This window comes from Peromyscus californicus, unplaced genomic scaffold (genome assembly GCF_007827085.1).
Source record: "Peromyscus californicus insignis strain IS unplaced genomic scaffold, ASM782708v3 Scaffold_24__1_contigs__length_46423439, whole genome shotgun sequence".
NCBI lineage: Eukaryota > Metazoa > Chordata > Mammalia > Rodentia > Cricetidae > Peromyscus > Peromyscus californicus.
Window position 1 is genome coordinate 7,154,929 of NW_026294535.1, and position 16,380 is coordinate 7,171,308.

The 16,380-nt window shown below is 42.8% G+C and overlaps 1 protein-coding gene and 1 non-coding gene across 7 annotated transcripts in view; both read right to left on the reverse strand.

Annotated features, from left to right (window-relative positions):
- Nucleotides 1–16,024, reverse strand: part of Mybpc1 (myosin binding protein C1) — an 85,687-nt gene extending 69,663 nt beyond the window's left edge. For 4 of the 6 annotated variants that reach the window (XM_052753058.1, XM_052753057.1, XM_052753055.1 and 1 more), the window contains exon 1: nucleotides 15,716–16,023. In XM_052753058.1, the coding sequence (XP_052609018.1) occupies nucleotides 15,716–15,740 (25 nt within the window). In that variant the 5' untranslated portion in view covers nucleotides 15,741–16,023. Of the gene's footprint in view, nucleotides 1–15,715 lie in introns of all 6 variants that reach the window. The other 2 variants (XM_052753054.1, XM_052753053.1) reach the window with 1 other exon arrangement.
- Nucleotides 14,711–14,826, reverse strand: LOC128120118 (U5 spliceosomal RNA). Its single transcript, XR_008221768.1, has one exon. It is a non-coding gene; the product is annotated as a U5 spliceosomal RNA (small nuclear RNA).
- Nucleotides 16,025–16,380: the final 356 nt, after the last annotated feature.

Sequence of the window (16,380 nt, forward strand, 5' to 3'; positions counted from 1 at the left end):
GCTTTGTCCATGTTTATGGCTTCTCTCAATGCCCTCTGTGCTGTGACGTTCCGATCTTCCTTATTCCCCTGAAGTTCTGTGACCATATCACAATATACTACTTGTCAACTATAGTTTAGCTATTTTCTAACAGTCTCGGTATGCTTGTATGTCCCTTCTTCCCCAATTAAATATTGGCAGAGATGCTTTTGAACTCCCTGGCTTCTCCATGTATTGCTGAGAACACAATAAATACACAGGAAACTAAGTCACAAAAGAATGGAGAAAGGCTTCATGGATGGTTGTGTGTAAGCGCTCAAGCTGAATCAGGCTGCTAGTGTGCCCTCAGCCTTGCTGTTGAGATAAGATCTTTCTACGGAGTTCTGGCTAGCTTTAAACTTTCTGTGTGGCCCAGGCCAGTCTAGAACACATTGCAATCCTTCTGCCTCAGCCTCCGAAGTGCTGGGACTCCAAGCATCCATTACCACACACGGCCCAAGGCACATTTCCTAGAGACAGCTAGTGTGCTTTCAGATCCAAGTGGGGCCTTGGGTGAATTCTAACCCAACTCATTAGAATCATCTTGGATGCTGAAGCTAGGAACGTGCCCTGAATAGAAATTGTCCGTCTCCATTCTGTCTGAAGGACCCATGCACTTTGCAGCAGGCCAAAATATAAAACACAAAAAGAAAATTGAACTGCCTCAAATCTGGAGGCCACTGTTCTAACAGCCAGCTGTGACAGATTGCCCAAACTGTGGAAACATTTTAGGCCATTAACGCTAAGCCATTTGCGTGAGGTGGAAATGAAAGTTGTGTGCCTGCTTGGGAAGGAAATGTGCCCTCTAAAGAACACAAAAAGCTCTTTGTAGTGTGCCCTCTAAAGAACACAAAAAGGTCTAAAGAACAAAAAGTTGCTTTGTAGCCCACACACACAGCCACAACTTACTGACACCATTGCATTTAGATCTAACTTATATCGACATTTTTAACTCTAGCAAGTTACTGTCCATGATTATCCCCTTCCGGCATGGGAACTGAAACCCCGAGAGGCCCCACAGTTCATGAAGAGAAGCTGGGCTCTGTACCTTCTTCCCTCTAGGATATAGAAGGAAGTTGGTCTCCACACCTTCTTTCCCATCAGGCTAACGGGAGAGCCCAGGCTCTGTAGCAGGGCCGGCACTTCTGTTCTCTGCCTATTGCTCTGCAGTAGGCTGAAGAAATGAATGGACAGACTTTCCAATATCATTACCTCACGGTCCCCTCATATTGGTCACTGTCAAGGTCACGTAATCTCTTACTCTGTCCCACCTGCAGGAACGTGCCTCAGTTTCCTCATGAGGAACTAACAACAGAGCCTCCCCCTCAGGGAAGTTGGCAGGAAGGAATGAGTTAGCTGACTCACCATCTATGCGTCATCACTTCCTGGTTTTTCTTAATTATTTTTACCTGGCCACACCTGAGCAAGAAACAAATGTCTACATATGTCACCTATTAAGGATTTGTCTAATTTTCAGGACTGTGGACTTCCCACTGTTAGAACGTGTTTGGAATTGGGGTGGGGCCCCCAGGGATGGGACAGATGTGCTAGCCCCCTCCACCCTAACTGTAAAATGGGAACTACTACTAAAGTAAGTACAATTCATGGTTAACATTGCAGTTCACGAGTTAGGTAAGTAGATCAATCACCAGCCAGTCATCAATTGTACTGAAACAGAAAGGACATTCGTACAAAGAATTCGTGTAACTTGGAGGTAATAGGTGACCAGGGATGGTGACAGCCAAGCAGACTTGACTCAGAAAACCAATCATTTCCCAAGTTTCAGCATCCCTATGGGGTGTCCTTTAACATTACCTGTAATGCTGCTTTCTCTGTCTCTGTCTGTCTGTCTGTCTGTCTCTCTCTCTCCCCTCTTTCTCATGTCTTTGTCTCAGACAGACCCTGTCATGCTGTCTTGCCACTAAAATCACTTGCACGCACCCCAAATTCATTGACTGTTTCTATGACAGTCATTCACTAACAGCAATGTCCCCCGTACCCCACTGAGTATGGGGCAGGTGGGAGCACCCATCAACCATCATTTGCGGAGCCCCCATTATGAATGTGGCCGAAGCAAAAGGCTTACAAAAGTGGCTGAGAGAGGAGGTCCACACAGGTAAGGAGCTCACGGGTAAGTGATTTATCTGTGAGTATGGTTTTGTTTCCCCTCATTACTCCATTCTAACAACACTCAGGACTCACGGCCTCCATGGACTCTAGAGCTTCAGAAACTGCCATGTGCCCAGGATCCAATCAAACCATGGATTCTGACTGGAGGTCAGTGCCAAGTTCAGAATCCTGCATTTCTAACAGGCTTGGTAGGCACTGCCGGGGCCCACACGTTGAGTGCCAAGGCTCAGCTCAGACCCCTAAAGGTCACCTGTTCCTCCCCCCCCCCCCCCCCCCCCCCCCCCCCGTTTCGAAGATGGTTGTGAATGCTGAAACATTTACAGTAGCTGGGGACCTTTCTTCCCTCTTTGGTCACAAGCCTCTTGAGGACAAGGCCAGTCTTCTCTTCCTTTCCAAGTTCCACACAGCAGGTGCTCCGTAAATATAGCTGACTGGCAGGCAGTTCCTCCCCGCACAAAAGCCCCTTCTCCTCCCTGCCAAGAAATCAAGAACTGTCCCCTGGTGCTCTGCGGGCAGCTTTCTTCAGCTGCATTACCCACAGGGAACACTATGTCTTCCATTGCTACCCCTCCTGCTGGCCGAGGCTCCTGGGCATCCGCCCAAAGCCATCTTTCAGATTTCATCTTACTGTCATCGCAGGTCTTGCATTTCTTAACAAGGGCAGGAGAGCAAACATGGCTGGGGTTTTGGCTCTCCGAGGACAGCGCACCCCTTTCCTTTCTAAGGAACCTGCCCCCTTTAAAATCTAGGCTGGAAAGGAACTAGAATCAAGGAACCTGCCCCCCAGTTTCTAGGCAAGTACCCCCCAAGGCAGCCATGGCAGGTATGTTGATACCTGGTTCCCTGTGTAGTCATGGCCAAGGTGTACGTCCTTTGGCAAACTCTAAATCTTAAACAAGCGAATAGATATTGACTAAGCCAGATGCCGCTAAGTTTCTACCTACTTAAAAGCCAAAAGACCAAGCCTGAGCTTTGTGGACCAGCTGGACAAAGGCAGCTTTTTGCCCCCTCTCTTTGTACTTATTCCTTACCAGAAAACGTGCCAATAAGACGGTGTGGAAAAGCAGGGATGTGTACTTTGCTAAAGAAAGAGAAGGAGGAAGGAGGGGGAAGAGGAAGAGGAAAAGAGGAAGGAATAGCTGGGGGGACAGCATAAAAATGAGGGGATTCTGCAGTAGCAATGAAGCTGGCTTCTGGCTTCCTAGAGCAGAGCGGCTGGTCTTTGATCTTTTCGAGTTCATAACAGGCTTTCCCCTTCCTCTGAGATGCTGAAATGCTTTCAAATGCTTGATCTATTTATGGTGGATTTTTCCTATGAGCACCTACTGTAAAAAGCACAGGTATGCCACCAATGGCATGTCTGCACAGCTTGTGCCCAGGCATTCTAATTGACGGGCACCGGTGGCAGCCGTGAGACAGCCTCCTACGTGGCCTTCAGCTGCTAAAGAAACACAGGGAACCAGAGGCTCCATAAATGGTGCGAGTCTCTCCAGTGGAAGCCGTTTCCGCTTTCAATGCCAAGGGCTCTGTGGTTAGTAGCTAGGGAGGTGGGGGTCTGAACTCTTAGGTGGTATTGCGCTCTCTGTATGTAGGAGTCTGTCCACTAAAGTGGACATAGGCTCACTATCTCTAACAAAGCTATCATACTAGTTCTGTATAATAAAACGATTACATTATTGTGCTTTATATTGTCATATATTTTAACAGCACATTATCATTAAAAAAATATTCTGTGGACCTTTAGGGATAATTCCATGTAAAACTAGGCATGCTAGTTTTACATAATAAAACTTATTACATTGTTGTATTTTATATTTTATATATTTAAACAATACATCATCATTAAAAGTATTCTGTGGCCGGGCGGTGGTGGCGCACGCCTTTAATCCCAGCACTCGGGAGGCAGAGCCAGGCGGATCTCTGTGAGTTCGAGGCCAGCCTGGGCTACAGAGTGAGTTCCAGGAAAGGCGCAAAGCTACACAGAGAAATCCTGTCTCGGACAAAAAAAAAAGATTTTGTGGAGCCTTAGATATAATTTCATTTAATTTTGTATATAATGGAGGGCATAATTAATTATACCACATGAATGTTACATGGGTGCAGAGGAGGCAGGAAGAACACATACAAAATTGTTATCATTGGCTGCTGTGGCTGTATGTCTTTTATGGCTTTCATTCTGTCCCCTATCGGGGAAACTTTTAAAAAATGAATCTTCTAAAGCCAGCCTTTGGCAATATGACTTTGAGGACACAATGGTGTCGTTTGTTTATTTTTGTGATGGAGTCTCACTATGCAGAACAAGCTAGCCTTGCAGTCCTCCCATATCCCCCTCGCGAGTGCTGGGATTACAAGAGTGGTCCCATGTTCAGACTTAATTATTGTTTATACTGTTTAAACACATATTGTGTGTGTGTGCACATGTACCAAAGCGTGCATGTGGAGGTCAAAAGGCAGGAGTCAGGTCTACCCTTACACCACTCGGGCCCCAGGTAGTAAATTCAGATCCTCAGGCTTGGTAGCAAGCACCTTTCTTTACCTGATGCACCACTGCTGGCCTGTATTTCTTACTCTTGAGGTAATATTCTGAGTGCAAAATAGAAAATGTGACTATCTTATATACTGTAAACATTGATGATGTTGACTTTACCCAACCTACTATAATAAGGTCACTTCTGGGAACATAGAAAATTCCCTGTCTTTTTCTGTTAAAAAGACAATGAGCATTTGTTGACAATGGACCCTGGCACTACATACTTGATCCACTCGGAACCTCATCATACTGGAAATAGCCTCAATATAAAGCATGGTTTGCACGGAGACATTCATCTTACCATTTAGGGTATATTGACTATATTATTACTGTCACCAAAAAATTAACCAACATTTGATTTATAGGAATAGTTTTCAGAGTATGGGCTGGGATTCCCAAGACTCTTCTAGAGAGTCTAGAATATCACAGTTATTTCCGTAGTTTTAAGATATTATTTACATTTTTCATCCATATTCTCTTACAAGTGAATAGTGAAGTTTTCCAAAGGACACACCCCATGTGATGACATCAGTTGCTGACAGCTTATAGAATGTGAACTCATATATTTGTATGTTTGAAACATCTTTTGATTTTTAATTTACTCGAAAATAACAATCGAAAACTGGCCAGTGCCTTCAATAACTAAGAGTGGTTTGCCTGCGGCCCTAGCCACTTCTGAGGTTGAGGATGGAATATCGCCTGAGCCTTTGCAACATAGCAAGATCCTGTCCTACAAGCATAAGTAAATATATATTTGAATATATGCAAAATATGTACCTGAGTGAGACTAAAAAGATTTTTTGGGTAATGTCTTTTTAATGTGAATAAATTCATGTTATATACTTCATTTGGAGTTTTGATTGATAAAACTGTGAAGCGGCCCTTACAGAGGACCCAGGTTCAATTCCCAGCACCCACATGGTAGCTCACAACTGTCTATAACTCCAGTTCCAGAGAATCTGACACTCTCTTCTAGTCCTGCATGCCTGTGGTGCTCAGATACACATGCAGACAAAACACTCATATACATAAAATAATAAATAAATCTTTTTAAAAAGATGTAGCTAAACATGGTGGTACACTCTTTTAATCCCAGTACTCAAGAGGCGGAGGCAGGTTGATCTCTGTGAGTTCAAGGCCAGCCTGGTCTCTATAGCAAGCTCCAGGACAGTCAACGCTATGTATTGAGACCCTGTCTCAAAAGAACAAAACTGTACACTGATTTTGGGGGTAGTAACTTGGTTTTCTGTGGGCACAATGATAGAGACAAAAGGGTAATATTGCCAAATATTGCCTCCTCTAACATTCATCTACCTAGCAATTCACTCATCCAGATAACCTGAAAATTTACAAGGGCCTCTGGGTAGGAAAACGCATTGCATCATGCTCCTCTAGCATCCTTCATCCTACAACCCCTGAGATGTACCAAAGTCTTGAGTGAGCACAGAACATGGGCCTCGGGGGAGTGGGGGAAGGCAAGTCGGATGCTGAGAGGAGCAACTTTAAAGGGGGTGCTACCCTGTGTTTGCGTGGCTTGAAAGTGAACGCCTTCTTACATGCCGGCTGTTCTCAAGGTAGCACTAACCCCTCTGCAGCTAGATCCATCACTCCATGGGCATAGCAGCAGAGGGAGGGGTTTTGTCCAGTGACGGACAGAACAGCAGGAAAGCTATTAGTGACTTGACGTTGATTTAAAAAGCCAGTAATTTGGATTCCTGGGATACCACGTTCTACAATATCTGTAATCTAAAGCATCGTTAAATTACATCCACTGACGCCGGGCGGTGGTGGCACACGCCTTTAATCCCAGCACTCAAGAGGCACAGCCAGGCGGATCTCTGTGAGTTCGAGGCCAGCCTGGGCTACCAAGTGAGTTCCAGGAGAGGCGCAAAGCTACACAGAGAAACCCTGTCTCGAAAAACCAAAAAAAAAAAAAAATTACATCCACTGTGCTTTGTCTGTTCTTTTTGGTTTTTGAGATGGAATCTCGTGTAGCCCAGGCTGACCTTACCCCCGCTGGGTGTCTAAGGATGGCCCATGCCTCTCTACCTCCGAACTTCTGGATTGCAGACCCACACCACCACGCATAGCTCCCACTCTGATTCACTTTTAAAATGTAGAGATTTGTTTTTAAGTACAGATATATTACATTTAGAAATGTTTCTATCCAGTATTGGTTGAAATGCTCAAGATTATCAGGGTCTAGAAGAAAGCCTACCCTTAGTACTGCGCACAGCCCCACTCTTTAAAGTGGCTTAACCCAGATTTGGCTGCTGTGGTCACATGTTGCTGAAGACTGCACTCCAAGGGATGGATTCTGAAGATTTCAGTGACTCTTGCTTCAGCCTGATGGAAGTTTCCTAAATCCACAGGGCTTTTTTTTTTTTTAACCCCTCGGTTAGTTTGTGTTTTTGTCCGAATTATGCATGTTTCAGCTCATGGTGCCATTCCACCCTGAAAGAGGATGAAGATGCAGGCATTTTTACATAGCAACAAGTAGAAGATGTTTCACCCAGTACAAATGACTTGCTTCTTTAATCTCTCGTTTCCAAGACAATCAAAGGAAGGTCAGAACGGCCCAGACTCGGGCAGCCATTGGGTAAAGCTGGACTCAACTTGAAGGAATTGAAATACTTTAGCAATCATCAAAATGAGATTATTTCACAGGTAATTTGCATTGTCAATGTTTTTCTCTTTAAGTCCCCCACTGTGCCTTTCCCTGGGGTCTGTTTTATTGACTCCCATTTGTAGTCAGATGTTATGGGATAAACCTCTTCAAGACCTTCTTCCAAGCACCTGCTGGGGCTCACTTTGGTTGACTTTTTAAAAATAGAGGAAAGAGAGTCCTGACACCAGATGGGGCCATAAAAAGAAGATTCCAGAACAATAAACACGGTGGCACTCGATTTGTTACCCACCACGTGCACGTGCAGTCAAGACCATCTCCTTATGTCGTTACCTGAGAAAAATTCAGAGTCAGGAAGACCGACCCCTGAAGGCAGCTCTGTGTAGAGAAATCTAAAGTCCCTCAAACCCAAGTCATAACTGTTGGTGACAGATACACTTATCGGCTCAGCTACTCAAGGTGACACTTTCATCTAAGTGGGGAAGGTCATACCCCTACAACAGAGCAATGAAGAAAAAGCTTGGTGTCCTTTTCTGTCAGCCGGAGACCCCTCCACACCATCCATTTCAGTGGGAACACAACAGAGACTCCGGAGTGTCGACCTTTTTTTGAATTGGGTTAAAATTAAGATGTTTCACTTTGAGTAAAATAAAGGCATACTCCGGATGACAACAATGGTCATCACAACGGTTCCTGCTCTCAAACTACGTGGCATTGTTTGCCTGTAATCCCAGTTCTCAAGAGACAGAGACCAAGTTCAAGGCTGTCCAGGGCCCTACAGAAAGAACCAGGCTAGCTAAAGCTACATAGCAAGACTCTTGTTTCCAACAAACAAACAAAAACCACCTAAAACAAAACAGAAGACAACCTTTATCTGGTCATGTGTTATAAATATTAACAAAGGTTAAGAGGGAACAGCCATTGTCACGGCCTAGGCTGTTGGAAAAACAAAGCTGAGATCACATGCACAGTTCTGGGCTCACTACTTGGAGTCTTGCTGGATGGTGGGTCATGTTCTGAACACTTTACCTGATTTGTTTCCATTTTTACAAACACCTTGTGAGTGAGGTATTATTTTAGTTACATTTTAGACATGAGAGAATCCAGGCATAGAAAGTATATGGAACTCAGTATATGGTTCAGCAGGAATTTAAGCTATCTAGACTGTTCATGCGCATTATCCAGTAACGTTTTAGTGAGAATGTTACTTAATAGGCATAAAGAAAGGCTGAATAAGCCGGGCAGTGGTGGCGCACGCCTTTGATCCCAGCACTCGGGAGGCAGAGCCAAGTGGATCCCTGTGAGTTTCGAGGCCAGCCTGGGCTACAGAGTGAGATCTAGGACAGGCACCAAAACTACACAGAGAAACCCTGTCTCAGAAAAACAAAAGAAAAGAAAAGAAAACAAAGAAAGGCTGAATACAGGACAATCTTAAAGACATCCAACTACAAACACGATAAAAACTAAAATGTTCAATCCTATGAATAAGCGAACTTTTGATATAAATAGAACATATAAAATATATAGAACAATATAAAATGCCGTGTGACATTTTATAAAAGGCAAAGATATAAGCAGAGCATTCCTGGGGAGCTTTAAAAAGAGATTTGACACTATCTGGAGATGACCTGAATGATTTTGAAAAAAGAAAATGTTTCGCCTAAATAGGCAAACACAAGTCAAAAAGTGAGTAAGACAAACCCTAAGACCTAATACCTGACATGCAGTGTAACATTAGATATTACATCTGTGTGCCAAACTGGCCCACACAGAGGTTCTTGGGGAGCAGAGAAGGGCAAAAGTCTTATCAGAGTGGATTTAAACTTGAAAGGCAGAGTGAAAGTCAGACTACTGTCTGTTTCTTGTGAATTCATTTTAGAGAGAGAAACAAGCATGGGGTGGATGGAATGAGCCTCGTCTGCTCTCTGCCAAGACAGTCGACCCATACCTGCCCAGATGAGATCAAAAAGCTCATCCTGGAAGCACATGCGAACACTCTAAGAGCTCTGCCCTGAGAATGGGACCACCCTGAAATCTGGCCTGCTACCTATCTGTGTGGCTGTGTGAATGCAGTCTCTGTGGGTTAAAGCTAACCCTGTTCACCCAGAACAGACCTGGGTGAGGCAAGACAATAGCATCATTTTGATTTAGGGGGGCTGTCTGCTAAAAATTAAAAAAAAAACTATGGGGGCAGGGGTCGTATTCTCTCTGTTTATGAAACAGTTTGCTGCCTCTGGGAAATTAAATGTCAAAGTCTTGGTTCTTTTTCATAACCTGATCTTTGCTCATCACTGTGTTCTCAATTTTGAGGAAATGGCTCTTGCATTAGAGCTGGACTTTTCACAATTTAATAAGCTCAGAACACACAATTCAGGAGCTGTCTTCCTGGGAAATTATTGGGCTTCTCCAGGATGCATTACCCTGAACCAACCAAAGGGTTTCAGAAAAACAAAACAAAACAGACTTATCTGTCAAGAACTGGCATCAGGTGATGATGAGGCAGGGCTAATTTCTTATTGCCGGAATTTCACCCTGATATTGGTTATCTAACACACACTAGTATACCTAGAGATGTGGCCTAGCATTAGAATCGGCACAGGAGTCACTGATGGCCAAGAGTACTGAGTGTCACTTAATGGAGCCTTCCTAGAGGTGCTGAGGAAGGAGTTTAGGTAAAAATAGGAAAGTTTCATAGTAAAAAAAAGTCTTCTTTACAGGTCCATAAAGACTCTAAATTGACATTTTAAAATAAACTGGTCATAAGAAATTTAAGGAAAGACAACAAGCATGCCTGCTAGTCTGTAAGAGCAAGAGCAATGATTTCACGGCTACCTCTTCTCAAAGATCCCTAAGATTTAGAAGAATATATTTGCAAGAGTATTGCAGAAGGTCGTTTCATTCAAGTTTTTAAAGAGACTTTATTTGAAAGTGACTTCAGTTTGGGTAGCTTATTCCAACATGAATGGACTTTAAAATTGCTGCCAATAAGGAACCACGTGTGTGTGCCCAGGGACGCTGAAAGTGAGTATTTGAAACACGGATAAGAGGATGCAGGTAATACTAGTACTGGAGAGGCCGAGGGAAGAGAGATGGTGAGTTCAAGGCCAGCTTGAGCTACACAGTGAGACACTATTTAAACAAAAATTAAAGTGTTTCAAGGCCAGAGCCATGTCTCAGACCAAAAATAAAGCAAGCCACGGAGAAAGTCTAAGTCCTTGACAGGTTTCCTTCCCACAAGCTTCCCGGAGAAGCAGAGAGCATTTGGCCATCTTACCCCTTGACTTCTCTGCTTTTTGAAATTCCATGGAAGCAAGAGGGGGACTCCTTCGCACTCACTGGATGAGAGCAAGGACACGATTTGTTTTCCTATAGTTTTTTAAAGTGTTTTTTTTTAGAGAGCTTGAGAGGAAAGAATCACCCGGTCCTTTATTTATCTCCCTGACAGGTGCAGTGGGATGATCATAAAAGCAGACACTGAGAAAGAAGAATTCTGCCAAGCATTAAGCCTCCCCAGGGTGTATTTCCCCAGAGCATTCCTTCAGACACACACAGCCCAAGCCTGCACTGTGAAGCTCCAGTACGTCAAGACAGCTCTTTTCTGAGCGGGTGGTGGGGGGTGAGGTAATACTATAGTACTTATTCATATATCTTCTGCTTGACGCTTCACATACCTTCTCTGAGATAGTATCTTACTCAGTAGCCCAGGTTGGCCTTGAAGTTTCCATTCTCCTATTCAGCCTCCTGAATGTTGGGGGTATAGACACATGTCACCACAACACACCTCACAATGTAGCTTGTACACTCCTCATTTGAGCTTTTTATTTGATCCACATGCTCATGCAGAGTTAAAAGGAAAACAGTTACTCTCCATTTAAAAAGAAAGAAATGCCTCCTCCTTTCTCCTCTATTCTTCTACCTTGTTTCCTATACATTAACTTCCCCCTAATTTAAGGATATATATATTCATATGTATATATATATTCATATATATTTGATTTCGCAAATCAAGTTTATTTGGGGACTTCAAATAAGCCACCCAGTGGCTTGCATGTGGAACCTGAAGGTCAGTGAGTAAATACGAGAGGGAGGCGTCCCGTCACTGGGCTCCTTTTCTGACGATGACTAAGCCCAGAGTCATGCTTAGAAATAGGCAAGAGGTGAAGGATGCCACTTTAGTTTCAGATTGGTTTTTATACTCCACAGAACTTTAAGATGTTCTAGGGACCAGGAAAGAAAAGTAGAGGAAGTGGGGAAGGCTGCTGTACTGAAAAAGATCTCTGTGACCATGTTTCTTCCCGTTCCCACCAAAAATGACCCAAGAACACACACACAGCAGATACTTTACATTGGATGTCAATGCAGCGCAAGAGCCCCGACTTTGATTCTGGAAGTTATCGAATACACCTTTACAATTGCAGTCATAAATGACTCTGTGCTTGTCCTGTGTCTTGAGTGTTCAAGAAAGGATCCAACGTGAAAGGAGAAAACTATGACAATGCCAACAGGTATTTTGATGGATGCGATGGATGCACAGGACCAAAAGGAACTATTGATTTCTTCTGATGAGTTACATATGCAAAATATAATAGCACCCAATATGTGACAAGGCAAAGGTGAAATTCATGGTGAGACCTCAACTCAACATGTGAGAAAAGAATTTTTCAAGAGAGCATAGAATCTAACAGTTAACTGTTACGTGCAGATTCTAAAGAGCCAGGCCTTGTGGCGTTCATCATTACATGCTGCAGAAGTACAATAATTTTTAGGTATTTAAGCATCATTTGTATTACTTTTATAATTTTATTACATTTTATTTAATGTGTGTGTGCATGTATGTGTCTGTGTGTGTGTTTGTCTGTCTGTGTCTGTGTGTGTGTGTGTCTGCCTGTCTGTCTATATGTGTGTGTTTCTCTGTGTGTGCATGTGTGTGTGTGTGTCTGTCTGTCTGTGAATGTACATGTGTGTGTCTGTCTGTGTGCCTGTGTGTGTGCATGTGTGTGTCTGTCTGTGTGTGTATATATGTATGTATGTATGTGTAGGTATGTGTGTGCGTGTGTCTGTGTCTATGTGAGCCACTGTGAGCATGTGGAGGTCAGAGGACAAGTTGTGGGAGCTGGCTCTCTCCTCTCACCATGTGGGGCTCACGGATGGAACTAAGGTGGTCATGCTCTGCAAGTGCCTTTGCCTGCTGAGCCGCCTCGCCAAGCCCATAATATTTTCAAACTAATAAAGATTCTATCCCAAGAAGAAACATCATTAAAATTTCTTAATTTTGTGTTGATAGTTTCTTTTTGACAGGAGAAAGAAAAATTTCCAGAGGCAGTTTATTTCTTTACATACTAGGACCCAGAGCAGCAATTATCCTCGAAGGCCTGAAGAAGCCACCTTATCTGTCTGAAATGGAGCACGGTAGCGCTTAATTAACAGTTGGTATGTGAATGAATCCATTAGCAAGGCACTCTGGGAGATTCCTAACAACTGAAGCTTCCTTTCAGCATCTTTTCTCACCATCTGATTAGACAAATATGATGGCTTCAGAGCCTATATGAACACAGAGTGTAGGATGGGTCCATGGGGTAAATAACACAGCTGTCCAAGCGCATCGGCAGCTGGTGAAACAGAGCAGACAGTGGGAAGCAGTTACCTCTGCTCTAGGCAGGGATGGAGCTCGATAGCAGAGCACACACCCAGCATGCATGAGGCCCTGGATTTGACCCTCAGCACCACCCAGGGGAAAAGATGCTTTCTGTTTCCAAACGGAGTCCTTGAGACAGCCAAAATATTTTCATATAGACTAATTCTTTCCACCAGACTTCCTCCTTGAGGTCCAAAGCTACACCTGTCTTTCTCATCCTCAGAATGACCCACTCCCTGAAGAAGTGACATGACATTCCCAGAATTAGGCCACTGCAGGTTGGAGGCACCTAAGTGAGATGTCCTTTGCACCTTTGGGTGCTGAAAACTCCGTCTCTTTGCCCGATCCTATCAAGGCTCACAACAGTAGTCCAACCCTTCTGGGCATGGTGTTCCCAGCCGGGGAGGAGAAGGCAGATCCCTTGGGCTGGAGGAGCCGGTTCTTTGGGTGAATATCTACAGGAAGTTCTGAAGCATGGCTGGTTTATTCTGTCCTTCAGAGGGCAGCTTCCATGCAACAAGACAACCGTGGTTATATGAAGTCATCGAAACAGTGTAGCTGCTTCAGACCAGGACAGCACAGCAATTACCACATTCTTTGGGATGTAAATGACAGTGATTGCCAAAAGCAGCAGTTTCACCAAGGCAAACTTGGGACATAGCTTCTTTAACAATCAGTTCTGCTGGTAAGGGAATTGAAAAAGGAAATCTCTGTACTTCCTCGATGGGTTTTAAATATATCAGTGATGCTTTTTGGGATGCCACTTCTCACCATCCAAATTTAAACTAAGCAAAGAATCTATGGGTATAAAATTACTGTCCTGGGTGGAGGGGCTCCTACACAGAATACCAAAAGTACTTTGACAGCAAAAGAAACTCGTGGAGACTTTAGTATTCATGTAGATTTATTTTTCAAATATATAAAACATATAGTATAAATATATGTGAGAGGAAAAATATGTTGTCTTCTTCCTAGCTCTGATATTTCCTTCTCTCTAAATGTAGAAGAGATAGGATCCAGTTGCCAAACCAAACACAAAACTCCACTGCAGCCAGCAGGCAGAATCATTTAATTCGCTTTATCGGTCCTGTAGCCTAGAACCTTACTAATTAATCTTCCAGCTTTCTTGTTATTTTCAGTTGGGATGACAAACAACAAATGAAATTCAGAATAATTAAAATAATCTTCTGTTTTCAACTGGGAATCATAAAAGGCATTTCATCCAAGTAAGTCTCCAAGAGGCAAGTCAAGTGACCCATCAGATAAAAGGGACATTTAATACACATGTAAATCATTTGCATCACAAATAAGACACTTTGGCTAAAGTGTTAGACACACTTCCCCACAGTTGGGATTAAGTTCCCATATTAATGCATGCATTTGGTGTGGTTATTTTGGGAGGAAGACTTCATCCATCAATTCTCTCTACCGCTAAGTAGAGCCAACCTGTAACCGATCACCCCAACCTGTCAGCACTGACTACCTAATTACATAAAGAAAAACACTTAAAAGCCTCTTCACAGTTTGGTTAGTATCTCAACTTCATGTTCAACGCGTGGCATCTTTTTCAAAGTCCTTCAAAATAATGGTAACAAGCACTTTTAAGAATTAAAAATGAAACAAAGAGCCTAATTTTTTTTTATGTTCTCTGCTAATCTTGTGTGTGTGTATCTGTGAGTGCATACAAGTATGCTTTTATGTGCAGAGGAGAAAAAAAAGATTAAAAAGCCCCAATGAAACTGATTTGATTTAAATATTTATATTTTGTATTAGTCCCAGAGAAGCAAAGCATCAGAAACTTGGCTTGAAACTCAAAGGTATTCCTCTCCTCTGTAATCGTTAGTAAAAGATGAAAGATTTATATCATCTGAAGAGAAACCAGAGTATGAGATGATATTTACAAAAGATGTTTCTACTAAAAATTAGTTGATATATTTGTGTGATGAATGTGCATTTTCACTATTTTCATAGTCACCCACACCAGCTTGCTTACATTATTGACTAGCAATTGACTATTCCTTAATTATTTTTCTTTTTTAGTCTCATTTTTTTTTTTCAGAGCTGAGGACCGAACCCAGGGCCTTTTGCTTGCTAGGCAAGCGCTCTACCACTGAGCTAAATCCCCAACCCCTCGGTTGTTTTTTTTTTAAAGACTAAATATTTTGCAATTGTATATAGCAAAACTCAGGAGCGGGTTCAATCTACCAGTCATTATCAGAAAGATTTTCTTTTCAAGTAAGAATTTCAAAGTTGAGTTCCCAAAGCAACAATCAAATCTGTCTGTATATTTTAAATACCTTCCTGTGGAAAAAATAGTAAAACTACAAATAATATCACACATTCTTATTCGAAGACTTGACCACATTTATCAAGTGTTTGAGAAGGCATCCCACGCTCCCCACCCCTGTGCACGGCAAACAAGGTGGAAATTTTGAGAAACAAAGTAAGAAAATAAGCTTGAAAGTGCAGCCTCCTCCCCACGAACAGTTAATATCTTTGATTTAAGCATTTTAAGGACCTCTTAAAATTGAAGAATAGAATTTTCACTTAATCATTGGAATCAATATTGCTTTATAAACTCTATCAGAAGTGTCTCAGTTGATTATATAGTCTTATATTTTTTTCTTCTGGCCTTTTCACACTCGAGAATTTTATCTTTGCATCCCAGTCATTCTACTGTTTTATAGTCTGTCTAAAAAAAGAATCGGAGACCTGTTGGAAAATAAACACGAAAATACGTATTAAAGAGTACAACAAGATTTATGGGTGTGCTTACCCTCTTTCTTAGTGGGTTCTGGCATGACCACAATAAAAGGTTACTCTCCCGAGAGTTCTCTCCCTCCTCCACCACTTGACAGAAACCCCAAGAAGAGTGGAGAGACAGACGTGCGGGTCAGTGTGACGAGCAGCTGCAGAGATAGCGAACGCTTTTATACAGCCTCCCGACATCAATCATGTTGGCGCCTCCCTTCCTCGGCACAAGGATGCTGAAACCGGACAGCCCTGGGACCTTCCTCACATCTGTTGTCTGTGCTCTGCTCCCTCGCCTGCTGGAAGGAATCTCCTGTCCCTCTCTGTGTGGCAGATGCGAGCACCTCTAACTTTCTAAATTCAGCTGTAGCCTCGTGCTCTTCTTTCCTGTTCTTTTCTGTCCCACGGACAGATGCATGTGCCGACTCAGCAGCACACGGAGGCTTCTGAGTCATAAAATAAATACATGACAGTCATACATACACGAGCCTGGCTTCTCTCTTAGTTTTCACTAAGACTTGAAAGAAAAAAAATGATATATTAAGATTATCATTTTTATTCCCTTAGGTGTTTGTTTTCCTTATTTCTTAATTACTGAGATTAAAATTTTTGTATTGTATTTCTACACCAATGTTAATCAGTCAAACTGAGTTCCAAGTTAAATATCTTGTTTCGTTTTCTCTACCAAGA